The sequence below is a fragment of the Rhipicephalus microplus genome, unplaced genomic scaffold, assembly GCF_043290135.1.
Source record: "Rhipicephalus microplus isolate Deutch F79 unplaced genomic scaffold, USDA_Rmic scaffold_15, whole genome shotgun sequence".
In the NCBI taxonomy this organism is placed as follows: Eukaryota; Metazoa; Arthropoda; class Arachnida; order Ixodida; family Ixodidae; genus Rhipicephalus; species Rhipicephalus microplus.
The window spans coordinates 6486994-6514410 of NW_027464588.1; the positions used below are offsets into that span (position 1 = coordinate 6486994).

General features: G+C 43.7%; 2 protein-coding genes across 2 annotated transcripts in view; both read right to left on the bottom strand.

Moving 5' to 3' along the window:
* Positions 1-2668: 2668 nt before the first annotated feature.
* Positions 2669-9752, bottom strand: LOC142784593 (glutamate receptor ionotropic, kainate 2-like). The gene is made up of 4 exons (XM_075883014.1): positions 9482-9752; positions 8919-8972; positions 7860-8033; positions 2669-2942 (listed from the first exon to the last, which is right to left on the bottom strand). The coding sequence occupies exons 1-4, from the start codon at positions 9578-9580 to the stop codon at positions 2760-2762; spliced, it is 510 nt and encodes a 169-aa protein (XP_075739129.1). The 5' UTR covers positions 9581-9752; the 3' UTR covers positions 2669-2759.
* Positions 9753-13131: 3379 nt separating this feature from the next.
* LOC142784741 (glutamate receptor ionotropic, kainate 3-like) overlaps positions 13132-27417 on the bottom strand; it is a 54711-nt gene continuing 40425 nt past the window's right edge. Inside the window, exons 2-3 of the mRNA XM_075883240.1 lie at positions 21593-21814; positions 13132-13415 (exon numbers count right to left, since the gene is read on the bottom strand). Of these exons, the coding sequence (XP_075739355.1) occupies positions 13132-13415; positions 21593-21814 (506 nt within the window). The remainder of the gene's footprint in view (positions 13416-21592; positions 21815-27417) is intronic.

Consider the following 27417-nt stretch of genomic DNA (forward strand, 5'->3'; position numbering starts at 1 on the left):
GCTCAAGTAGTGAAGTAACGTCACCAACCGCGGAACCTTCAGAAAGCCCCGAGCGAACTCACCAAACTGACATTGATCACCTGTTGTGGGTGAGGACTGAATGCTATTTTTATTTGTGCTGCCCACATCTATCTCTTGCACTTCCTGTTGCCTGCATTGTTGCAATGCTTGCTTCCCCGCCTTACGACTACTATGCTTCTGTCGTTTCTGATGCACGCAAACTATCTAGTATCCCATATGTTACTGTCATTCATGATAAAACTGTCACGCGCCACTAAGTGGGCTCTCTGATAAGCTTGCTATGCCCTGTTATAGTACTTCCATCATGTGTGTTTAGTTGCATGTTGCATGTGCTATTCCTGGTGTTACGGCCATTGCTTAATGTGTCTGTTATATAAGTTATATAAGGGCGCGTGGGTGAATCGCAGCGTAAGTTCCTCAAGTATCATTACGCTGATTCATCTACTAGCACTTCATACAGAAGATGCCGTGGCTTCCCTTGAGTCATTGTTTTCGTGGCAAAAACGATTGCTCTTTTGCCGTCATAAGCCCAGCCACATAAGCCCAGCAACCTTTGCGTTACCGCACCACGATACCAATAAGCACGTTCTCTACGTATGAGCAGGGCCACTAAGTACGGCGAGTACTAATTAACACGGCCGCATCTATAGAGGAATGAGTTGCTGCAAAAGCTAGAGAAAAAGATTCCATATACCACAGCTACTACATGTACTACATGCCTTAACAGATATTTCTGCGGAGCATTTCTAGTCCTATTAAAATCTACACTGTTACAACAAAAGTAGTTGATATACAAGAGCATCATTACAAATTAAGGAACAGCGTAAATAAACTCCCCCCCCCTCCCGCTTCTTTACTAGCAGCCATCAGGCCTGTGTGGAAATAACACCAGTGCTAAGCCCAGCGATAGCCTCACATTTGTGATAGAAAATTTACCATTGACTCGTGAAAAGAAATGAAATCAAAGACTGCCTGCTTTCGTTTTTTTTTTTGACGACTGCATCTTACAAGGCGGAAACGAGAAAAATGTTTGCTTTTCGTAGCACGCAGTACTTGGAGAATGTAACGGAGAACGAGGCCTGCAGTAAGTAATCTTGTTACATGCAATGATTGAAGGTACCGTAAAAGGTGTGGCTGACGAGAGGACGACTTAGCGAGGTTTAATGTGCAAAGGTGTGTAAGTTGGTACTACTCATAGTGTAGAACACCACGAATGACAAGGGGCCATTCCTAGTCTTTCTCGCGGTGTTAGGTGGCTCAATGGTTTCAGTTGCAGCAACAACACAGCATGCCATGCCAGCACTCAGAAGTACACCTTGCTATAAAATCGGCATATGAAGTCTCGCGAGGGATTATCAAGGTCAATGTACACGAACGAGCACTACTCACTTTGTTGATTTACGCTCGGGATGTTGGCGTTGTACATCTCGCGTACAGTCTGCGCGATATCCTGTAATACTTCCTAACAAGGTTCGCTACCAAATATATGCTATCATGTCCTGGCGTGGTGTGGTGGGTGGCGTACTCGGTTCAAATATATTCTATCAGTTTCACTACTCATACTTAAAGTAAACGCCTCATTTGTGAAGATGTAGACTTTGCTATCAGAATCACTAAATCTTAGTTATCTTCGGTTTTTTCGAAACCACTAAATTAAAGATCTTTGTCTACCTTTCAAACAATGCTCGGTGCCAGACATTTCCTACTAGTTTGACTAATATCCCCTCATTTGTGAAGGAATAGACCTTGTTACCAAAATCACAAAATTTTAGTAATCTTTGGTTTCTTCGAACCCTCAAATAAAACTTATCCTCCTTCCACTTCTTATTTCTCTCTCATACGTCAATAGCGCTCTAATGTGACGGAAATTCGAACATGTTCACAGCCAGCAACTTTACCACTGTGGAGAAGAAAATTGCACATTAAGGACACCTCTTTCAGAGATTGAGCTATTAGGTCTATTTGACATATTTGATTTACGAGAATTTGTGGTTCGGGCGTTATATACACAAAATTATGGCCATGGTCTCAAGAGCTTATTCAACCAACAGCGTCAAACCATTTGATGGAGCATGGGCGAATCGTTTCCTGTTATTAGCACCTAAATATGAAACAGATGTTTTTCAACAAACCTTGAAATATATAATCGGCACCAAAAAGGATCTTATCTACAATTATAGCTGGTGAATTAACGGGCCTACACAGTGCGTTTTCAAAGAAGCCAGGTTAGTCTTACTACTAGTAAGATCACTATGTAAAAATTTCATTTGTGTGGCCATACACGTCATATGGCCGATAATCTGGTGGTGCTACTATATATGGCTTGGAGTCAAAGTCCGAGACAATGTTTTATTCTGCAATGAATAGACATGATACTTAACAAATAGGAGCAATCTCGCTGCTGCATTGTACGCGGGTTTCTATGAAGAGCCATTTCGCCTGCACTTTCCGCTTGTGTTAGCTCTATATTGCAACAATGACATGGCACATTTCAATTCTACCTTGGCAAGATTGAAAACTTCAGGGCAGTTATTGAGAAGGTTTGATGACGCAACTTCAAGACGCGTTGTTACGTTCAAAATCACTATTAGAATTCATACTCAAAACTAACCTCTTTTTGTGCGCGTTGCACCCACGGTAAGCTTCGTATTAAAATGATGCTTGGAATCCTTCAGGACCCCAATAAAAAAGTTTTTCATCCATATAACAAGCGTCGCAACTAATTGTATTGAAGAAATTTAAGATATTGAACTTACCTTTCTCACGGCTTCTTTAAGCATCTTGGACAGAGTCAGGTTCCTTTCCGCAGAGCTTGCACGGCAGCTGAATTGTGGTGGTGCCTCCAATGCACGCACTTTGGCTAGGCTCTGAATGGCTCGTACCAAAACGATCACAGCATCTTGAGTGAGAGCCGCGTCTGTCTGGACGCAAACACCAGGACTTTTCGCGATAGTTCATTTGCAACGCTGTGAGTAACGCTGATTCAAAGTGCTCAGTTTGAAGTTTCTTACGCGCCTGACTTGGCCAACCATGTTTCGAAATTTGTAGGAAACTTTTACTGTAAATTTTTGTGAAGAGATAAATTGATAACAAAATTATTATTAAGATGTATTGTAGTCGTCTATTGCCATTTTATTCGGTGGAAGGATGAAAAGAATTCGCAGCACATCGACAACAACACATAAAGGCAGATAACTGTTCATGATAACGACCAATTTCTGCGTCAGAAGGCAACTATAAAGAATGATTCAATTGTGACTGAGCCCCGCCGCGGTGGTCCAGTGGCTAAGGTACTCGGCTGCTGACCCGCGGGTCGCGGGATCGAATCCCGGCTGCGGCGGCTGCATTTCCGATGGAGGCAGAAATGTTGTAGGCCCGTGTGCTCAGATTTGGGTGCACGCTAAAGAACCCCGGGTGGTCGAAATTTCCAGAGCCCTCCACTACGGCGTCTCTCATAATCATATGGTGGTGTCGGGACGTTAAACCCCACATATCAATAAATCATTGTGACTGAGACGTACACGCAGGGCATATACCGCATGTTTCTTATGCTCAATACTTTGCATGTTGCAATGGTTCCCCATCCTCTTCCCAATATGTGAGGTAGCATACCAGTTGTTCTAAGCTGGTTTACCTCCGTGCCTTTCATTCTTAATTACTCGGTTCATCTTCACAGAGAGCGGGTAAAAAAATTCTATTGACACAGGTACGTCATGAGCCCGAGTACACTTGCTGAAACAAGATGACGTGAAGCTGTTTGGCTGAAAGCAGATTGCCTGAAAGTGATTGTGATTCATTCTGAAAAGCAGTGCCGATCGCTGTACATCAATACTTTGGAAATGCACTGAGTCTTGCGTCCTGCGTGTTTCTCTACCCAGCGTTCTCGTCCCCGTTTTGGTACTTTGTCACCCCGAGTTTCAAGCAACGACGACAGTTTTGCATTTTACACCACATACTTATTATAATTTTGCAAAATATTGTATTGTTGGGTCCGTTGGCGGAGGATCTTACGTAGGAGTGTATAGGTCAGTTTGGAAGAAAGTGCACAAGACAAGATACAGGCTCAATTGCAAGTGGGCGCCTTTCCTGTCTTGTGAACTTTTTTCCAAATCACTTCTGCACTACGGCACACAAGATAATATTTTAACGCCATAGCATTAGAGAGATCGTTTCGCGGAAATTCCGGTGTTGGCGTCGTTAGTGGTGAGCGAAAAATCATTATCCTATGCGTTACTAAAAATTGAGAATGATTCAAATAAAGTAAGTAAATGCAATAAAATCCCGAAGAAGAGTAAGGAACGCACCAGGGTTGTTTGGGCCCGAGTGGAGATCGAACCTGGGTGGCTTGCGTAGCAAGCGGATGTTGTACTACATCACCAAGCCTCTGCTTGTGAAAACAGCGACAAAAACTTCGCCTGCTTGCAAATTTCATGAAAGTAGCTTTCATGCTTCCCAAACACATGCGTCCTGTGTACATTCTTCGAAATGCAAGACGAAATATATCAGCAATAATGCGTGGTACAAGCGTCTATTGCCGGAGGGCGTCAGATTATGTGATTAGCATAATAGCTCCATGGTTGAAAGCCGGTACCCCCTTACAAAAGGCCCACAGGGCACTGCATCTATTCTCTTAACGCCACGTATAGTGAGTGCATAGCGAATTCGAAAATGTTTCATGCACTAAATGCCTGAGATACGCACTAGGAACAAGCTGTCGCTATGGCGTTCAACTTCTAAAGGCGAAGCTTTATGCTCCCCAAAATTTTGATTAGCGTTAAGCAAGTATTCAAAAAAAAAACAAGTATCCTCTCTGTTTCTCGAGGTAGTCGAGCTAGGACGATGGATGTTAGAAGAGTATCATAAAACTATGGAGCTATTTGTGCCATGGTAAACGTGGTAGCAGCTGCAGATATGAGTTTTCAGTGCACAGCTTTTCACGATTAGTACACTGCTTTTGAAAACTGCGTTTTTTGCAGCATTACTTTACAGTGCGACTATTGTGTTGTGTTAAACTTGCGTATTGAATGCAAATATTTATTTTTCTAAGGAAGCTATAGATGATTTAGGACAAGCACATTTCTCTTCTCCTTCATGACACAATTTTAACTTAAATTGAGTGCGTCGCTTAGCAGAATCTGCCGAAACATTGCAGTTTCTTCGGGGCCAATATATACCTCGATGTGCAAAGTGATATCTATTTTTGCGGGAGTAGCGAACACCATGTTATTTTTTACTGATGGAGACACAGTGTCCTCGCTATAACAGATTCTGGTTCGTGCTCCAAATATAAATGAGTAAATTCAATGATGATGCTATGACAGCTAAGTATATAAATTGTACAATATACCTACTTGTGACGAATTGTGGTTTGAGTATGACGTAGTCTTTAAGTGTCTGTTATGAATGTTCAACAAAGGAATTGATCCCTTACAAAGGTAACTACATAATTCAAGCTGCGCAACTGATGCGCTGTTTTTTCTTGAATACAGTCACAAGATATTGCCACGCGCTAGAAGCTCGAAGAAACGTACAAGGATACGTGACTGTCAAAATCTGAGACAGAAAGAAGGACGTCTCCGCTGGCAAAGGTTGCTCGTCTTAGCCTTCTTCGTTCACTGGCACAGAACTGGCTCACTGTTCGCTGGCGCAAAACACCAGGTGGCATTACACTTCCCCCAAAGAGAGTATCGACCCGGTGCTCAAGAAAAGTACGCAACATAAAAAAACAGTAAGCAAAGTAGCGCATGAGGGAAAATGCGTCCTGGGCCCGGCAATGGGAAATAAATGGCATTCACTGTTCACCTATAAAGAGTTCAGTGGCACTTGAAGAAAATTCGCATCACCTAAAATGTCTGCCCTGAGTCAAACGGTACGTGAAGGGATGCCGTGAATGCCAGCGTCGCAAAACACCACCCTTATAGCGTGCAGGCCATCTACAACCAATTGATTCACCCCCTACACCGTTTGATCAAGTGGGAATGGATCTCCTAGGCCCGTTTCCTTTGCCTTCTTCCGGCAACAAATGGATTATTGTCGCAACCGATTACTTGACGCGTTACGCTAAGACGAAGGCATTGCCACGAGAGACCGCAACTGAAGTTGCCAGTTTTTTTTATGCATCAAATTGTGCTACGGCCTGGCGCGCCGTCATATGTTATCACTCATCGAGGGACATCATTCACAGCGAAGCTCTCGGATGATATCTTCAGGTTGAGTTATACAACCCATCGAAAAACCAGAAAGTCTCAGCTCTCGATAAGTGCACTGTCGGTAGATGGGCCCAGGTTCTCCACAGTGACAGCAAAGAGGACGTCAATCAGGGGCCAGCCATACGTCTGATTTTCGTGGAATCGGTCGGTGGTCGCTCAGGTACGGGCCTACTTGGACTGCCTGAAGCATGTATGGGGCCGTGGTATGAGGCGGAGTGAAATGCGGTGCAGGTTGGCTGCTGTTTGGTCTGCTGGAAGCATGGCAGGGGCCGCGATGCGAGGTGGAGCCAAAGGTGGTGCTGGCTGGAGCAGAGTTTGCGCACACGACATGCGAGGGAAGTCATTCAGGGGTCGCGGCTCTGTCTGACAGGACGGTTCTCGTAGTGCGGCCCCTGCCATGCTTCCGGCAGACATGCGAGGGAAGTCATTTAGGGGTCGCGGCTCTGTCTGACAGGATAGTTCTTGTAGTGCGTGCTGAACTTCATCTCGGACGATGCCGGACAAAGAACTGATAGTGGAGGCTGAGGGTACTGAAAACGTCTGCAGTTCTTCGCGGATTACAGAGCGTATGAGCTCTCGGAAGAAGTCAACGGGACCCCAAGACCGCCTATGTATTCCATAGCAGAGGCAAAGTTCAGTTGTCGCTCGTACGTCTGTGTCTGTTGCCGAAGCGTGCTTTCAAATAAGACGAACAAGACCACCAAACAACTGTTTCTTCACTCCACGCATCAGGTATCACACCTCCTTCTCTTCCGGCATGTGAGGGTCAGCTCGTCGAAAAAGATGCATCTTGTCCTCAACATACATTGCTACGCCTTCATTTGGCATTTGCATACGGCCGTGGAGCTCACAGTCAGCTCGCTTTGGCCATCGGGACTTGCATACGTTTCGAGAAGCCGAAGTTTGAGGTCCACCCATGACGTCAACAGACTTGCCCGGTTTTCGTACCAAACACGCGCCCCGTCATTCATACTGAAGTAGACATGTAGGAGCTTGTCTGTGTCATTTCACGTGTTATGAGCAGCAACAAAGTCATAGTGGACTAGCCAATCCTCAACATCCTCGTGGACAGCACCATGAAAAGGATTCGGCGTTCGTGGTTTGAACAGCGCATAGTGCATTTGCGTTGCGCCTTCCATAGCGGTTAAGTTGGCGCCACTTAAGATGGCGCTGCCTGGCATAGTTGGGGCCGTCATCCTCTCTGAGAGAAGTCCAAACTCGGGGTCCAGTCCACAGATCCTTCAGCTAGCATGGTTAATAGGCGTAACCATCGGTATGAAGCTGGAGCTTCTTGTACTGGGAGGGGTTCAGTGCATAGGGTACCCAGCACCTCCACCAGTTGTCACGCGCTAGTAGCTCGAAGAATTGTACAAGGAGACGCGATTGTCAAAATCTGAGACACAGAGAATGACGTCTCCGCTGGCACAGGTTGCTCGTCTTCGTCTTCTTCGTTCACCGGCACAGAGCACCAGGTGGCAATATAGAGAGTATTTGAGACACGTAGAACGATGCAAGAAATGGTTATTTCCAATATTATCTAGCCTGCTTGCTAAGCAGTTTGAGTCTTTTAACTATGGCGGCCAAGTCTGCATACAGCGGGGATAAGAATATATTCCTTTAAGAACTCACCCTTATTTGCTTCCAGGAGACCCGAGTCAAGAAGAGTGGGTATAAGCCAGTTTTTGTGTACTTCTCACGTACAGCTCCAACGTCCTGTTCCCAGACCTCTCTCTTCAGGAGCATGAAGCCAGTCAAATTCGTCCCAGAGCTCTGTAAGGCTGTCAGGTTGACACTGTGGAGGTCCTGCACCATCCAGATACTTGGTTTAAGTAGCAAAACCACGGAACCTCGGTTCATAAAACATCGCCACATTTTTTTGCAATTTACACTTCTATAAGTTGTATCTTCAGACTTAAGTTTACGGTTAGAGCTTATTATGATTTGAGGCTCGATACGCACCAAGTGCAGAACATAATATTTCTTCATCGCTGACAATGGGCGACAATGTATCTCTAATAAATTTTTTCCACAAAAGCTGGACTATAACAGTCAGGCGTTGATTGCTGCCCCGCTGTGTCGTGTTATGTAATACGAATGCTCGTTCTGACTTTAAGTTTCGACAGCAGTAATGTACAAGAAATTCCCCGTATCTTGCAAAACCAAGCGAGAACCTTTGAATAAATAAACCTATATCTTGACGTGACAACACAGCACACTAATATTCGAAAATGGCGCATTTCGATCCACACATGCAGACAGACAAGCCAAAGGGACCGAAAATTACGTCTCAAGCGATAAAAAGTGAGACGGAGCCACGGGGAGGTAGGTTTTGTCAACCCGCATCGCCAGATTGTCAGCCCGCAGAAGAACACTCTGCAGCCTTTAAGTATGAATGCGAGTGCACACTAAAATGACCCTTTTGTAGAATCCACTATTTCGATGTGCGGCATTTCTTCAGTAATGTTTGTAGACGCATACTGTAAAGAACACTTTCTTTAGACATCACGCGGGAACGGTTCGTTCATTAAGACCAGGGCTAAGTGATAGATGAGCAAGTCCGTAGAGTTAACTTTTGTAACCGAGAATTTTATAGCTCCTGCAGTATTATTTTTTTGTAAACAGAACATCCGAAAAAGCCTGACAGAGAGGATAACATTGTCATTGCGAAAACTCGTCAATGACACTTACCAGTGTGGTGACGATGAAGTTGTGATACTCATTCACTATTCCAACTCTTTGTGCCTGTAAAGATATTTTCACTATATGTGAGATGCGACGTGTGTTTCAGAAGATAAGGGTTTTTTGAAAGAACACAAGAATATGTATCATCACATCTGGAATTCCCGACCAAGCAATTGTGGAAAATTGCACGCGTGAATACCTCAAGTCGAACATGCATGAATCTCTCAAAAACTGCTCAAATGCTGATAGGATTAAGTGAAGAAAATTATTATTCTATTTTCCATTTTGAACACCAAACACAAACCGAACAACCCAACGTAATTGAGTACGCATCAATTTACGTTTTGCTTAATTAAGGGTGATATACTGAAGAAGGTCGTGGTTCAAAGATTTGTCTACTTTTCTCGTGTGTACGGTAGTTGGAATATAGTGACTGAAAAGTAGTTCACCAGATTGCGGTAAGGCTGAAATATTAAATTCAAAGGCCCAATCGCCCAGAAAACGACAGTAAAGAAAACGTAAGCACACGCATACACTATAATCATATCAAAATATAAATGCTCTCGTACATGTCTCAACAAATCACCCAGCTTGTGAGTCGCCACGTCGAGCACGATGTTGTTTTCGCCGTTCTTGGCGATCTCCCGCAGAACGATCCCGGGGTTCATCTTCTCCGGAAGTAACCGAAGTGACACCGGAATCGGGAGACTGCCAGGCTGAGTCAAGTGTAAGAGGCCACGCAGCCGCACCAACGCTGGGAATTCGATAAAGGAAATAAAAAAATGGCCATCGTTCCAACGGTTGTGTTAGCCTTAGATAAATGTCACAAAAATATGAACAAGCCTGCATTTCAAGAAGGACTGTGCACCAGTGCATTCAGAACTTGTACTTTCGGCACATCCAGTTGGTATTATTACAGAGCCCTAGAAACGTTGATTTAAGGTTTGAAACACTTCCGGCGTGCTGGAAGCAATGAGCTGAGCGAAAAATCAATGAACACCTCTAGAATACAAAATGATACTTATGGTACAGGTAAAAAAGCATAATCTTGGCGCATCATTTTTCTTTTCATCACTAAAACGCACCAGGTCATGTGATGCGCTGAGAAGGTGAACATTGTGCAGTGTGAAATAGTGATGCCAGTATTAGGGCAAAGAGCAAGGGTAAACAGGATTTCGGTTGACTGTATTTCGTGATAGGCTTCCACAAAATCCGTGCTGTTGTTTCATGTGCAAATAATCATAAAAATATTACTTTTTGTGGTTTAACGTGCCAAAACCACCTTGAGACTATGAAAGACGCTGTGGTGAAAGGATGCGGAAACTTGGACCATCTGCGTTTTTTAAACGTTAAACCGTTTTCAACAGGTTTTTTTTAATTTCTCTAGCATATGTCATCGTCTTACAGCCCCGCCGCGGTAGTCTAGTGGCTAAGGTACTCGGCTGCTGACCCGCAGGTCGCGGGTTCGATTCCCGGCTGCGGCGGCTGCATTTCCGATGGAGGCGGAAATGTTGTAGGCCCGTGTACTCAGATTTGGGTGCACGTTAAAGAACCCCAGGTGGTCAAAATTTCCGGAGCCCTCCACTACGGCGTCTCTCATAATCAAATGGTGGTTTTGGGACGTTAAACCTCACAAATCAATCAATCAATCATCGTCTTACACAAATATCAATAATTATGTGGGTAATGGTCATTGATTATGCTTCGTAAGTATTCCAGTATATTCTTTTTTTTTCTAAATTTAGGAATGGGAGCCACCGACATCATTAAAGCCAGAATAATAACGTGCAGCAAAGCTACAAACAAAACAACCAATTTATTTCAATACACACCGAGTCACGCTATTGACAACGAGCATACTCAAAAATTCGTTCTTGATAAATTTTCTCTTTTTTTCTTTCTGGTAGGGAGTTGATGGGAATAGCCTCGTTCAAGTATTTCGCTGGAGAATTTGGGCTGGTTTTTCAAAAGCGTTCTCCATGTGTTTATATGGAATACAAGATGACGTTTCTCTTCTGAGAGAACGACTGATATCATATCACCAAGAACATCCGCGGAGGAGCGCTAAACATTAATTGAGCAATAACGTTATGACGTAACCAAATTTTTGAAAACAAAAAAAAACTAACTTATTGGCTAATCTAGAATGAAGTTTATAAAGTGCAGAAAACAGTTATGAGTACTTGGATCCCGCACGGGCTCACTAAATGGCACATAGAACTTCAAGCCAGGCCACAAGAATTTTTCGAAGGTGCGCAATCTTCAAAGCTTGCGTGCAGGCAATATTTTCGTCTTGGCTGTGCCAGTGTGTAATCAGAGCTTGAACAACAGCGTGTCCTACAATATTATGCAATAAATATTGTGGGTGATATTTTTTAGAGAATTTCCTATGTAGTTCAGCTTTATCCTTTTATCCCGTGGCTTCTCTCCACCATCAGTGAAAGCACACTTCATCCCTGATAGCATAAGGTGAGCCCATGAACACGGGTACAAGAGCAGCAAGTTATGAAACAAGAAACGCTGTTAGCGTTTGTTTAATGCCCTTTGTCTGTCCGTGTTTCCACGCACACTCCCTGTTATAAAGAACCTTGAACGAACAGGTCAACTTTCTACTTTAATTAGGCTCAGCTCCAATCCAGCCGTGTGTCTGCCGTCTTGCATAATAAATAAAGGTGGACCAAGTCTCTTTCTAGTTGCGTGATGGAGCTACGCTGACATTCACCACTTACAACATCACTTGGGGCTTAAACGCCATATGCTCAGGGGATTAACCAAACGTACAATTATGATATTGCTGACGTATAATTCTGATATTGCGCACGTTTGGAACCTCTGGTAATCTAAATTTTTGGAGCCCTCCACTATACGGCGTCTCTCAAGAAGATATGATGGTTTTGGGACGTTAAACTTCAACAATCGTTATTTTACCAGGATTTGACTAAGAGTGTACCTGACTTCTGAAACGTCCTGTGCAAGAAATATTCTTCCCCTTTTGGAAATTGTGTGTGGAAGCAACATGTTTCAACCCTTCGTTATATTTATTAGCAACAGTGAGTGAAAGTGAGCATTCATAGATAAGCAATTCAGCTGCTCAGACGGAGTGCAATACCTATTTTTGCGACCGGCAGTGTCTCGTCGCACATGTTGACAGTGATTAATCCGGTTACATAAGGGGTAATCGTGACGAATGCATGAGCGAACCGATAAATATAGTGAAACACATAACTGCGTTTTCTCGATGAAATACCAGCGAACTATTACAACCAAGAAAATCAAGTATTGAGATTGCAATCATACATTCGCTTGTTTCATTTAAAACCATGATGCCCTTTATTGTGGGCATTGTACCGGTAAGCATATATGGCAGCATATTTGTTCACAATGATCTGAAAGTGCTGAGATTTTTCGTAGAAACACGTGGGCAGGCTGCCGATGAGTATTCGCTAACAAAAGGAAAAGAAAATATATTGGCCCCGATCTACACGTTACACTGTAAATGTCATCGAAAGACGATAGTCTTGCGTCTGGAGAGAGTGAACGAAACGTTTGCTTGATGTTCTGCGCAAGAAAATCGGTGAATGGTATTCTGCAGGCACTGCGTTAGAGTGCCTCGAGCGTTTGGCGGAGGCGAACGAGCGCATCTAGGCACGTTAGGCACAAGTGCCAGCTAGCAGTTATTTTCGAAAACGAAGGCTTGCGTGACCGCGGAGAAAGATGCGCTCCAGTCTGGGAGGGAGGTGATAAGGTGTAGAACTCAAAGCGACGGGCAGGTGCCACCACCGTGACGTCGTAGCAAAACGTTGAAAACACCTTTCTGAGCATCGTGTTGCACTGTAAGCGCAGTGCGATAAACGCTCCATTCCTTAGAGTTACTTTTGTATGCCTCTTCTAGTGTAAAGGCAGAGATACAAAAAGTTGAAGCGTTGTGGTGGCGCCTCAGGTATGCGCAATAATTGTTTTTAATTGACAATCGCACAACTATGAACGCTAAACCTTGAGCAATATTGGTGGGTGCTGTGGATGGGGTTGGCGGTTTGGGGCCGTTTGAAATATCGTTAGAGTAGACAGACAGACAGACAGACAGACAGACAGACAGACAGACAGACAGACAGACAGACAGACAGACAGACAGACAGACAGACAGACAGACAGACAGACAGACAGACAGATCAAAATTTTTTCCGTCAAAGGTCCCCAAGAAAGAACGTCATCTTTAAAATTATGCGATGCTGCGCTCACCCTCTGGCTTTTCGTACACAATCGTGAAACGCTTCCAACGTTGAGCTTTCACCAAATCTTGGAGTGCCTTGTCCAACTCGCTGTGAGGAGGTGCCATGCTAACAGACACCGACGCCGCGTCGACGCCGGCATTGGGCTGATATTCCTGAGACAAGAATACATGTGGCACACGCTGTCCAGCGCAAGCGCTGTCGACCAGCGACGCCGCTTCTGGCTTCCGTGGTCCCAGCACTGCTACAACGCCTTTCTCCAGGAGTCTGCACACTGCCCCGAGACAACGAATAAACAGAATTGACAGCGTGCAATGGCCGTATAGGACATTCCTAAACTCAAAGAAACATGTCGTACACTGGACTATAGAGATGTTGACGAAAGTAGTCTTACGAGATCGTTCCCCTAACCACACTGAGCTGGCATAAAACGGCTCAATTCGATTAAGCTTCAAACGAATGGCAGTTTAGCTGGCATTCACTTGAAGCGCAGCCTTGAAGAAATTGCCTCATTGCGAGTAGTTCGCCATTAGGGGGCGCGCCAAAACTAATCTACATCAATTTTCGCGTTAGCGCCCAAAAACCACGTTAATTCTTTCCCAATTATAGCGTCACATCCGCTGTATTTCTTGTTCCACCGGAAGGGTTTACTCCTCAAACATGTGGTACTAAGCCTCATTAGCAGCTCATGAGTCGCCATTTGTATGGTCTTCTTTAGAAGCTTCTCTATCGGTAACATTCACCTTCGATTTTGCTGCGTATTGCAATGTGTCAAAAATTTGAACATGACAATGTTCGTGATTCATTCGAACGCAAGAATGAACAAAACACGACAATGTATGTATCTGTGTGTATATTACGCGAATCACTCATTCTACTGGCACACTACGAGTGAACCTCTCTTCTCTACGAAGTCGTGGACTGCTCAGAAAATAAAAAAAACTCTTTTCGCCCTCTGAAATCAGGACCACACTATGAAAGTCTTTCATATAATTGAACCAGAAGCCAGGATTATTCTTTCAAAGTATAAAATATACCTTAATACGAGGCGCAAGAGGCTGCAAGATGTGCAACTTGTATTTGCTTAAAAATTTTTTTGCCTCAGCAAGTTGCTGCAAAATTTGGGAAATTCATCAACATGATAGACGGTACGAAAAAACAAAAGCAACGGGACTTTTTGCAGTAGTTCCTTCATCCCATCGTTTCTTCTGGTGAACTTCGCAGAAGCACAGTGGTAGTAACGATAGCCATCTCAACAAAATATCTCAGCATCGTCGCGAATGGCGCGGCCATAATAAATCTGCTTTGTGATGCCGCAGTAAACACTGTCGTAAATGTTTAGAAAATAACCGCTGAAGAGCGGTTATGGCAGCAAAACCAATAATACGATCATACGGCCTCCTGTTTCACAAAACTTGCGAGACTCAACCGAGGAGCAATTGAAGTGCAGACACCCTTTTGTGGGGCAGGTCTCAATTACTGGGCCTAGCTCACACGTATCAAATTTGCAAGCGGTGACGTCAGCATTGGTCTTCAAAGTGCAATTTACTTCCCATAGACGTTGCCCCTTTTTATATTCTCTTCATTTTAGCGACGTCTAGGGAACACCACGGCACTGGGGCCGGCTGTGTACACCGTAGAACCGTTTTATAGATTTAGCAGCGAAGATATGAAAGGTACGGCAAGAAAAACATTTATTAGAGCTTATGTAAAGGACTTTCACAAGTTGCAGCAATCCACACTTCTTTTACACGAAAAATTGTTTGCCAGGGTCCACCGTGACATGTTTCTTTCCTAAAAACAAGGCTGGGAAATAAGCACACCAACCTATGAAAAAAAAATGGCTGATCCCTCGTACAGTGGGAATCAATGATATGCGAAGCACGAATGAGGAAGGTTGATATGTGACTTCAAAATGCGCACAACGCTTCGAGGCGGACGTAAACTATGCCATTCATAACTTTCATGCCATGATTATCATCTTTGCGCCTGGCAGTTTTTTCTTCGTCCATTCACGTCACATAATACTAATTTTCGCTTATGTGAAACTAGCGAAACAACTGCGAGCATGCTAATAATGTAGCTTGTAGCCATGCTTTACATGATACGCATGTTGTTATTATCATGTTTGGGCATGTCATTTATTTTCATCGCCCATTCACGTCATGTATTGCAATATTTAGTAAATGTTAAGCTAGCCAAACGGCCGCGAGCGCATCAATAGAGTTGTATGTATTCATGCTCTTTAATGACACTCATGCCTTGATATTTATGTTTGCACCAGTCTTATTCCTTCAACATCCATTCAATTCCTGCAATACAAAATTTCGTGTATGTGAAGCCAGCGAAAGGACCGCCAGCAAATCATGAGCATGGCATATAGACATGTTCTTATATGACACGCATAATATGAATATCATGTTCGAACCAGTCATATACCTTCATCATCCATTCACGTCACGTAATACCTAATTTGGTGCATGTTAAAATACTGAAACTATCACTAGCGCATCATGAGCGTGGCATGTAGTCATGTTCTTACATGACACGAATATAATGTATATCATTTTTGCACTAGTCATATTTATGTATCATTCATTCACTTCACGTAATACCAAACTTGGTGTATGTGAAGCTATGAAAACGGCCACGAGCCCATCATGAGCGTGGTATCTAGTCATGCTCTTTCACGACACACATTATGATTATCATGCCTGCACCCGCTTTATACCTTCGACATCCATTCACTTCCCGCAATACCAAATTTGGAGTATGTTAAGCCAGCGAAAGGACCACGAGCGCATTATGAGCGAGGCATGTAGTCATGTTCTTACATGACACGCATGTCACGATTTCAACGTGAAGGCATGTCACTTGTGTTCGCCTTGGGGTCATGTCATACTATACCAGTTTTGCTACATGTCATGTGAACAAAACCACCGGAAGAGCAGCAAGACCAAGACATGTAAATCATGACATTCATGATAAACATGGCGATGATTTGATTGATTGATTTGTGGGGTTTAACGTCCCAAAACCACCATATGATTATGAGAGACGCCGTAGTGGAGGACTCCGGAAATTTTGACCACCTGGGGTTCTTTAACGTGCACCCAAATCTGAGCACACGGGCCTACGACATTTCCGCCTCCATCGGAAATGCAGCCGCCGCAGCCGGGATTTGAACCCGCGACCTGCGGGTCAGCAGCCGAGTACCTTAGTCACTAGACCACCGCGGCGGGGTGATAAACATGGCCAGACGTTTATGTTTTGACTAGTCACTTATGCACTTTGTATCGTCATGTAATGCCATACCCATTTTGGTATATATCTCATTATCCAAACGGCCAGGAGAACTAAAAGTAGTATGCGGCTAGATATATATGTAAATATATATATATATATATATATATATATATATATACGGACAAACTCGCCGAATTTCGCTAAGGAATGCTTCGCACTTAAAAAAAGTTTGTCAATTTCTGTCGAACACATGACCTCGCGATCTGTGACAATATATGCCCGGCACGCTATCCACTGGGCTACGGTAACAAAAACGTGATTTGTGTTCCACAGCTTCTTGCAGTGCTCTTGGTCGCGGGCCGCGCCGCGGTGGTCTAGTGGCTAAGGAACTCGGCTGCTGACCGGCAACCTGCGGGAGCGATCTCGATGGCGGCTGCTGCAATATCGATGGAGGCGAAAATGCTGTGGGCCTGTGTGCTCAAATTTGGGTGCATAATTAAGAACCTCAGGTGGTCGAAATTTCCGAAGCCCTTCACTACGGTGTCTGCCATAATCACATGGTGGCTTTGGGGCGTTAAACCCCTTATATCAATCAATCAATTACCCTTTCAATCAACCATCAAAGCTCTTCATTACGGGGTGCTGTCGCCCTTTAGGAGCGATAACATGAACTAGTACATCATGTCCGGAGCTTCCTAGCTCATGCAACGTGTCGAATCTATGCGTACTTCCCGTACGGCACATTTCTTAACGGGTAACTGCAATATTTTTCAATGCCTCAAGGAACCACGAGGTGGCGACCTTAGACCAATCGTTGGCCTCATTTTCACAAAACTGGTTGAGCATTTTTCCGTATTTTTTTCACCCGAAAGGCGAAAGAATAATTGCAACAAATTGTAATGCCAAGCGCGAAACGGCAACTGGGTCGGAACTTCAAGTGTGCTCCGAGACGCGAGAAGTGCGCATGCAAAGAGGAGGTGTAGATGGCGCTGCCGACGCTAAACCAGAACATCGTGTTTCCAAATAATGCTCTTCATTAAAAAAAATGCGGGCGCTTTTCGTGTAGGCTATTTTTAAGTGTCTGTTAGCTTGAAAGGGAAACAGAATGGAACGAGTGAACGAACGAACGCTACGCTGCAAACCACGACTACACCAACCCGCAGGCGACCTTGTGCTTAACGCACTCTATAAAAAACAGCGTTGTCAGGTGGCACAGCCTGTTTATTCAGTATCAATCTTTCGTTTTGCTCTGTTTCAAATGCCAGAGTGAAACTTTTTCACAAGTCGGCCCACGACAGCCTCTTTCGGTGTCCTTCGTTGTTTAAGAATCCTGATGCAGGGGCGCTCAGAACTACCACAAATCAACGCAAAAAGACACCGGCGATAATAAACACTGATATAGTAAAAGCAAGTTATAGGCTTCATTTCATCTCTACACATTTTAGATAGGAAGTAGCTTAGGGACGAGCTCCATCCAGTGTGCTGCGTGACCAACCCACTTGCGCATGTGCATCCCTCTCTGTTTCTCTGCTCTCCTACGTTTCTTCATCTTCCGCCTCACAATGCCGACGCATGGGAGCATCTGCTAACCAACGCTCACTGTCTTGTCTTCTGCTCTTGGCATTCCTCACTGCGGCAATTACACTTCCTTGCACCTGTGCGTTCCCTCCCTTCCCCTCTATATCATTTCCTACGCGCCCCTTCTCTTGGGACGCAACGCCGACGCAGGCAGCGTCTGCTAGCGAGATTCTTGATCGAAAAAACTGACTGTTCGCGCTCCACAACAGTTCACGCATCACTCCGTATATACAGGCACTGCATCTTGATCTCCAATGTACGGTGATAAATTTCTCCTGTGCTATGCTGAACAATAAAAATTTGCAGCATGCGAGTTGAAAATAGTGGACAGCGGGTCTCTCTGACCAATCCGAGTCTTCTGTCTCTCATAGCACATTGTCAGCGATTGGAATGTTTCAGTTGAAAACACTGGTTCATCGGTGCGTGTTTTACGCTTCCATAGGTTGCTCTCCTGCGCGACGCTGCAATGATCGCCCGCGTTAACGTCGCTCCCAGCGTAATTCCGCTGGTTCATATCTACTCATGGTTCTATTTAGCTGGAGATAGTGTAATCTTTTTTCTTTTATTGAACACCTGCTGGAAACTGCCCACAGGCACTCGCCCTGTTTCAGGTGTACGTCCTTCACTGCGCTGTTTTGTTTTTAGATGCGGAAGCATCTTATACTCGCGCCTTGTAGTGCGCCGTCCGCGCCGTCCGCACCGCTTCTCGAACATTCGACAGCTGACGCGCGCGCATGCGCCGTCGCGCCGACGCCCACCGTCTGTGTACTACGCAGAGTGGACGTGCTTTGCTTCACCGAGACGTGGAACGCCAATGACGTCGACGTTGCGGGATACACTTCGGTCGCGCGCACGAACGGGTTCCAACGACCTGCGGGTGGTGTGGGAATCTACGTCAAGCGTGACGTCGACAACGACGACGACTCCTTCATTGACCTCCGACTACAGCCCGGCGTTCAACAACGCGCCAACGGCGAGCACTGCGTTGCTACCGTCTGTGTCGTCGACGTCATGAGGATGTACCTCACGCCAAACCTCTCTCGTGCCGCCGTAGAAAAGTACGTTGACGAGGCCGTGCAAGATTACAGAAAACAACAACCGCAACATCGACCGTTCGTGCTAGTTGGCGACTTCAACGTCGACGTCATCAAGGACGATTGGATAGTCGAATACATGACGTCGCGACACTCGCTGAAACGCGCAACGCACGACGACTGCAAACACCACCAGCCGACCACCATTCGCGGAACCTGCATCGACCACGTCTTTGCAAATTTCGACCTACGACCGATGCAACCCGATCCACTCACTCTTTACTTTACCGACCACAAAGCCATCGTCCTCAAAGTTCGTCGCAATAAATCAAACACCGCCCTTTCGCATGCGTGCCGTACGTGTTCACTCATTTAACACCCCATTTCACAACCACGTTAACCAATTTAGCCATCGACCCAAGTAAGTCGCAATTTAACACCCGTTAACCAATTACATGCTTCCGCATCCTCCTCAGTGTTCCCCCGAGGGAAGCTGCGGGCAATTTTTTCCAGAGACCTAATATTGTTTGTAAACAGCACTTTGCGCCAGCGACATACTGAACAGCTTGTAACGTCGTGCTACAAACGCCTCAGAATGCCGCCAAGCTGCAAAGCTGGTTCCAAGTTCAAGGGCAGCTTTGAAGCTACTGTGCCATGCAGTAGTCTCGTGATCATGGCGAGCATCGAGCTGGGCTGAGCCTACGCGTCTAGGCGTCACTACAAATGCCTAAATACCTCGACGTTTCCTACAGCTGTTTACGAACATCATCATCATCATCATCATCATCATCAGTCTGACTACGTCCACCGCAGGACAAAGGCCTCTCCCATGTTCCGCCAGTTAACCCGGTCCTGTGCTTGCTGCAGCCAATTTATACCCGCAAACTTCTTAATCTCATCTGCCCACCTAACCTTTTGTCTCCCCCTAACCCGCTTCCCTTCTCTGGGAATCCAGTCAGTTACCCTTAATGATCAGCGGTTATCCTGTCTACGCGCTACATGCCCTGCCCATGTCCATTTCTTCTTCTTGACTTCAGCTATGATATCCTTAACCCCCGTTTGTTCCCTAATCCACTCTGCTCTCTTCTTGTCTCTTAAGGTTACACCTACCATTTTTCTTTCCATTGCTCGCTGCGTCGTCCTCAATTTAAGCTGAACCCTTTTTGTAAGTCTCCAGGTTTCTGCTCCGTAGCTAAGTACCGGCAAGATACAGCTGTTATATACCTTCCTCTTGAGTGATAGTGGCAATCTACCTGTCATAATTTGAGAGTGCTTGCCGAATGTGCTCCACCCCATTCTTATTCTTCTAGTTACTTCAATCTCGTGGTTCGGCTCTGCGGTTATTACCTGCCCTAAGTAGACATAGTCTTTTACAACTTCAAGTGCACTATTACCTATCGCGAAGCGCTGCTCCTTGCCGAGCAGCGCTTCTACCTATTCCATGTTTACGAACATGAAATAGGTTTATATGAGGTCCCACTTGAATCTCTAAAATGGAAGTCACACAATCAGCCCGGTGCTCAGTAATCAATATGAAGGGGGAAGTGTGTCGATGAAGCAGGGGCGGTATTTTGTAAGCGTTCTGCCGCGAGTGGTATGAAATAGAGGGATGAAAGGGAGACACACGGAATTGGTTGAAGCCATCCTGACGGTCAAGGCTTGAGAATAGCCACAGAAAGCGCATAGAACGGGTCGAGGCCCCGTTCTATTACTAGTACGGATATAAAACGGTCTCTTGGGTTACGCGAATTCTACTGAAACGTAAAAGCTCCAACGCAGATAACCAGTTTAGTCCTCTTCTGAGCCTGGCTTACTCCAATCTCGTGCTACCCATGTTGAAAAACACCGAACAACTAACCAAATTGTGACATTAACGTGCGCTCAAAACATCACAACAAGTGAATTCTTAAGGCCGTCCCGCTCTGTAATCTCAAACTTTGAAAGAAATGCCTGTCAATATTTATGTTGAGCTGTATAATTTGTATATGTCTTCATGCATTGAAAGCATTTCTGCATTCTTTCGGCTCGCCTGTTGGCTGTTTGCTCTCACGTCATTTTGTTTGATCTCTCTCACGTTCTACCTAGAAAGCTTACAAAACAGTACCCCAGGGAGGTGTTTTTTTTGCTGCCCTTAGAAGTGTAAACAAAGGACCCCTTGCGTCATGGTCGACCTGTAGGCTCTGATAGTGCGATGTTCCTTAAAGGGGCACTAAAGTCAAAAAACAATTTATGTCAGAGTGAAATCTCAATGCATGACAACAACTAAAATGACAATATTATCAACAACAGTGCCCTACTTACTAAGAAATTAGGTAAGTTTAACAGTGCATAAATGGACGTACACAATCGATGCATCACGTGACGTGCAGATATTGACGTGCAGACATGAAGTGTGCGTACAAAGCTAATAGTTATTCCGTCTTAGTGAAATGTATCTGCACGTATACAACGTATATGCGACTGTGCTTTCACTTCCTTCATCGCTCTTGGTTAATTCGACACGCCTCTTTTGATATTGCTATGTATGTTAAGAGTAGTGACAGGCTATTTAGCCTATTATTGCGGTAAACTTAGTGATGCTACGTGCATTCACCTTTCTTTGCCGATTGGAAGGTGTCTTCCGGATCTAGTCTCTCAATGGCCAGGCTGAGGTGTGGTGCTCTGCTAGAAGAGTCAGACAACTCGTGTGCGCCTGTGTTACCAGTCATTGAAGTTGGCTTCTCTCCATCGTCGCTGGCGTTCAGGTTGACTCGGTCAAGCATTTGCCACAGAAGCTTCTCTTCTTCAGATGAGCCGGCATGGTCGTACACGACACCTGTGCACAAAACAACCATAATGATTGTTGGGGCTTTGCGTTCAAAGATCACATTGTCATTATTAGGAATGCCGTATATCGAAGTAATTCCATGAATTTCGTTCATCTTGAATGCTTTACCATGCATATATGATGAAGTACAAAGACCTCTACCACTCCGCTCTCAATTTAATCGTGGGCGCCATAACCGGCATTCTATACGCCAACTTTTGCGTCAGCATTCGAACACCATAAACACAAGACCACCGAGGTGGATGTGAACTGATTAACATTGAAGTTCTTTTCACCGGAAAAAAAGAGGGAAGGAGGCTGCAAATAGTTGGTTTAACAACAAATAATGCACATAATTCGCTTGGAATAAAAACTCGACTGTGTAAGCTGCTTCATAAAGTAGGCCATCGCATCTAATATATTAACAGCGCAATGCAAAGCTCAAAAAAGGAAACCATTTTTTTGTTTTATTTGCATCATGTATTCTCTCGAGCCTAATTCATTTTAATGAAAGCAGAAAAGTTATTGCAATGAAAATATGCTAGTTGATCCTTACAATATATTGATAAAATTTAAGGGCGGGTTTTTGTCTTATTTGAGGTGTCAGGAAAAACTGGTACATCTATTACGCGTAATGAATTCCAGTGTCTGCAACTGCTGGAGCGGTTTTTTGATGATAAAAACGGAAGTGACTTATATCAACGCTCGCAAATTTTTTAAAGTTCAGCTATTGCTTTGCTAATGTTGGACTCTTATCTGCTTACAGATGAGCTACCTAATTTTTCAATAATTTAAGCTTTCAGTTATATCTTTGCGAGCTAGTTGTGTGCTTCCCGGTGAATTTGTACGATGTATCTCTTCTGGTTTTGTTGTATATACGTTCGAATTGAAGTAAATTATACCGCATGTGTTTACTTCTTCCACCAAATTTCTTAGACAACTTACCAAACAGACATAGAGGGGTGTCTGTACGAGTATGTCTCGTTGGTTTTCAAGAATGTTCTCTGCAAGTAGTTGATCATGGAGTACTGACTGGCTCGAACACCCACTTTGTTAGACACTACAAAGAAAATGTTCAACTACCTAAAACAACATTATTCCTTACCTAGTTGTCAGAAAGTCGACAAAGTTGCATTTTTGAAATTTTGTCTGGGCAGCGCGAAACCAGTGGCATTGATTCTGCAGATAAGGTGGCTCGTCCATAACATGAATAAATGCATGCCATCCCGATTCCATTTCTTAAGGACAGACGTTGCCTATAATTTTCGATGGCTGGACGTGGCGATGGCTGGAACACTGTAGATATTGTGGTAATTCACCCAATGACCTCAGAAAAGTCGTTACTTGTGTTAGCTGAACGGCCGTCATGCATTTCACTGCGTTGTACAAAGCTCGAAGCAGGCCACGCTGATTAATCGTAAATGTTCTCATGTAGTGGATAAAGCGAATGCGTAAACAAGCAGTTGTGTGTTGATTCCGTCGTTTCGACAAAGGGGCTTATGTTCCTCAATGTTCCTCGAGCCTTGACGAAAAAAGGCAACAAACGTGGCAGACTACTTAAATAGCTACTAGTATTGCACGCACTCGCAAAGAAATTCAATCAAGAAGCTTCAGAGGGTTACGGCCAAAATGCCCCAACCGTACTTGACAAAGAAAAGAACTCCATATCTCTCAGATTTTTGGCGCAAAATGAGGATATGAAAGCCTCTAAAACAGACGACACACGAATAAACATACCAGAAAGTTGTATCTCATTGGTTCAAATTTAGCAAAATATCCATACGAAGACGCTGTTGTTGACACCTTAAAATTAAAAAGTAACGCGATGCAAAAACGAGAACAATTGACACCTTTACAACTCAAGAGTCAAATCCTTTACTAAAAAAGGTGCATTTGACTACCGAAATACGAATCTTCAAGTCAAAATGGTATAGGTGACTAAAGAGAACACGTTATGGCTGCTTTTTTCACGTCTCAAAAGACCTGATTCAAGGAAATATTTCCATTAGAGGTATGCAGAAGAATGTTTTCTTTGAATGAGATTTTCATCAATGAAGACGTTGAGAGATTATAACATATTTGAACATTATCTTTCTTTTTTTCGCGCCATAAGATTTTCATTCTGTTTATGCATGCCAGAAGCTCAAATCAAAGGTCATTCATTATGAGTTTGCACGCTTTCTAGAACAGTGTTTTAGTAAACTTTATTTATGTGTTGTTTCTTCGAGTAGCTTGCTAACGGGCAATGTTTTTATGCCTACTTTGCGCTTATTTTGCTCACTGTATAGTTTACTTTGTGTACGTGATCACATGGTCAGACTTTTCGAAATATGTTTCGCCCCTACCGGGATGCCCACATTGGTCAACGAGGGGCAGAACGGCTTCGCATATGGGTCCGCATTTCGCCCCCATTGAATTTTATGCCAAAACTACCATCTAGTGTAAGCATAAAAGGGATCTCCCCAAAAATGTTGAAAATAGACTTGCCCAGGCAATGAACCGGCAAATGTAGTGACGATTTATTCTATCGACGTACCAACGTAAGACTTTCTCTATCGGCTTGAATGTTTACATGCCTCAGAGAGCATCGAGGCGTGGGTAGTATATCCGTTTCTCAGTTATATTTCATCACTGGAAACAAGGAGTATTTACTACTTGTTTGCAGGACACCTGACGGCTGCCCAGTCTTCGCTTTAGCTTTCGGACACTCAGCCTAGCGGCAACAGATGCTGCAGACAGCTTGCTAGAGCAAATACACCGCCTCGTCTCATCTCGTTCTAGGAAAGCATACAGGGTACTGTTGAAGTATGACAGCCATCGTCGTGTCTCACGTGTTTCGCTTGAAAGGAGTCGGAAAAAAATTAACCCTTCCACTCGCATTTCGGACTGCCATTCGTTTGTTATGGCGTGCGTAGTAATATTGACAATACGGTACTTTATTCAGTTTATTTTTTGTTTCAGTGTATCATTCAGGAAGCATTGGATAAATTTAAAACACGCTTCCTCCAAAAATACAGCATATCACCACCAGCTGTTCACACGTACCCAAAAGTATACAGTCAATCATGCATGTTTATGTTTCAACATTGCATCTTTTTTCAGAAAGCACCGTGAGTCGGAAGAGCTGAGGTGCGTGGATTTATTATTAGTATTTATAGTAGGTCAACGTTAGTCATATCTCATTCGAAGTGTGTTTTTGTTTATTCCAGCTTCAAGCTATAAACGTGGCATGATCGAGTTTGTTGCTCTGTAAACGATAAAAAAAGATTTTTTCTGTTTTTCTCCTTAAGGAAGCATTCATCGAATAAAATTAGTTAAAAAAATAGTGTTCCCAATAACCCTGAAAATGAAATGGCTGTGTAAGTATTTGGAGATTCATTCGTTTTCAGCAAGAATAGCCTATGCTGTAGTTAGCCCTTTGAACAGAAAAACAAATATTGGAGAAAGCCGATGAAGTATTCATCGGTTAAAAAAATCTAGTTTCACATTTAAAGCACAGAAAGCAGATAAAAAACACCAGGATGCTTCTATAAGCGCAACAGCAATTTTTCTCTTCTTTCATCTATTGGGATTTTGTCGGTATTAATTTTCCTGACTTCAGTATGTGATATCATTTTTATAAACCTTTTTATTTTTATTCGACATATCTCTACATTTCGTATCTAGTACGTGGCTGTCTCCCCTTTGAATGTGGCCCTCTACATTGACCAATTAGTCTACTTTTTCCACCAAATTTCTTAGACAACTTACCAAACAGACATAGAGGGGTGTCTGTACGAGTCTGTCTCGTTGGTTTTCAAGAATGTTCCCTGCAAGTAGTTGATCATGGAGTACTGACTGGCTCGAACACCCACTTTGTTAGACACTACAAAGAAAATGTTCAACTACCTAAAACAACATTATTCCTCACCTATATTTCGTTTTACTGACATTATGGCATGCTAAACAGTTCAGTGCAGGAGAAAACTTGAGCGTAAATTTTTCCTGTGGCTATTTTTATTACGAAAAGACTAGTCAATACATTCAAGACAGAGAGACAATAGTTAAGACAAATATTAAAAAGTAGCCAGGCCACTTCCTTTCGTTGGGTGAAGATGCGATACCACGTACAAGTACCAATATCAGTGGTAGTGCAATTCTGAAATATCCCCAAATAGATATTTTGTAGCAATATTTCTCGTAGTAAATAGTCGGCGCTCGGCTGCTGACCGGAACGTCGCGAGTTCTATGTTGGCCGCAAGGGTCGCGTTTTGATGGAAGTGGAATGGTAGAGGACCACATGCTCTGCGGTGTAGTGGACGTTAAAGAACACCAGATAGTCAAAATTTCCATATCCCTCCACTACGACGTCTTTCATATTGATATCATGGTTCTGGGGCGTGATTATACCACATAATATTGTTGTGGGTCTCGTTTATGCCATGATTTCGCATTTTTATTAGCCCTGGCTTACCCCTCCTGCATACATTCACATTATCAGTATATATGAACTTTCGAATTATAAAACTAAGTTTGAAGTTTTCTGCAGGCAGATTGTTTTTAGTAGTTAGCAAAGATATAAAAACCTAGACGTTTTGTTGCACGAAAATGCTTACTGGTGTAAAAATTCATCAAGCAGCTTTAAAAGGGTAAAAAAATACCAATGCTACTTAAAAAAAGTAAAAAGTAAGGCATTTTAGAGAAAAAAATAAAAGACTGTAGTAAAAATAAAAACAGTAAAATAACCTAGTTCAGTTCAAGGTAAACTAGACGCAACTAGAAGCAAAAGAAGCTTATATTGATCGTGAGTGGCAGAAACGAATTGAGGATTTAAAACGTGATGACTGCATTGAAATTAGATTGGTGCACTACTAGCCACTCTGAGGCAAAAAAATGGAAATAATAAAAATACTACGCTAATAACTTTGCACTCGTTTCCCATGGCTGCCGGCATGAATCAAAGTGGCGATATCGTTGATCATCTCCCCCCCTTCCTCTTTTCTTTGTCTAAGCCTGGTCCTTCTCATTAGCTACGGTGTCGTTAAAGCACAAGAAATAGAGCGAAGAAAGTACAAAATATTGGCATTGGCATGAAAAACTACCAGGCCTGCGCAAAACGCGCAGGTTTATCAGTATATGCAAATGAACGTTTCTACTCTCCCAATTATTGCCGTAATCCCTCACCAAGCAGGCTTAATTGACGTATCAATGATCCCAGCTTAAGATCAACGCCTATTTGTTCTTATTAGGCAAGCAGTTGCGTGTTGGCTTTTCAGGGCTGAATAATAATGCCCTGTGATGATAACGTTCTAGTTATGGACAGAGCGAATGATTTGTGGGTTTTGCATTTTTACAGGCACAAACCCTTCAAACTCATAAACGTGAAAAAAAGCAAAGAGAGGGCTGTAATAATCCCGGCTTTAGGGTTTTATACATCGGCAAGAGCAAAACAGCGTAAAAGTTCACTTCTAAACTGGAAACAGTAGAATTTGCGGTTTTTAAATCAGGAAACACCTGAGGCTTCTGCGCATAGCCATGGGGGTTATTAGAGTAAGCTTCAAATCACAATATGGCGTCTTTGTACGTGTGGGATGTTGTTACAAGTCTTTGTGCTATCCCGGCAAAAAGGTTGT

Bases quoted from the DNA above. Each gene is read 5' to 3' on its own strand.
- LOC142784593 (XM_075883014.1), bottom strand. From the start codon at position 9,580: ATGAACCCCGGGATCGTTCTGCGGGAGATCGCCAAGAACGGCGAAAAC. The intron at 8,034-8,918 runs GTAAGTGTCATT...TGGATGGTGCAG, and splicing joins ACTTCATCGTCACCACACTG to GACCTCCACAGTGTCAACCT. The intron at 2,943-7,859 runs GTGAGTTCTTAA...GTTTGCGTCCAG, and splicing joins TCTCCTGGAAGCAAATAAGG to ACAGACGCGGCTCTCACTCA.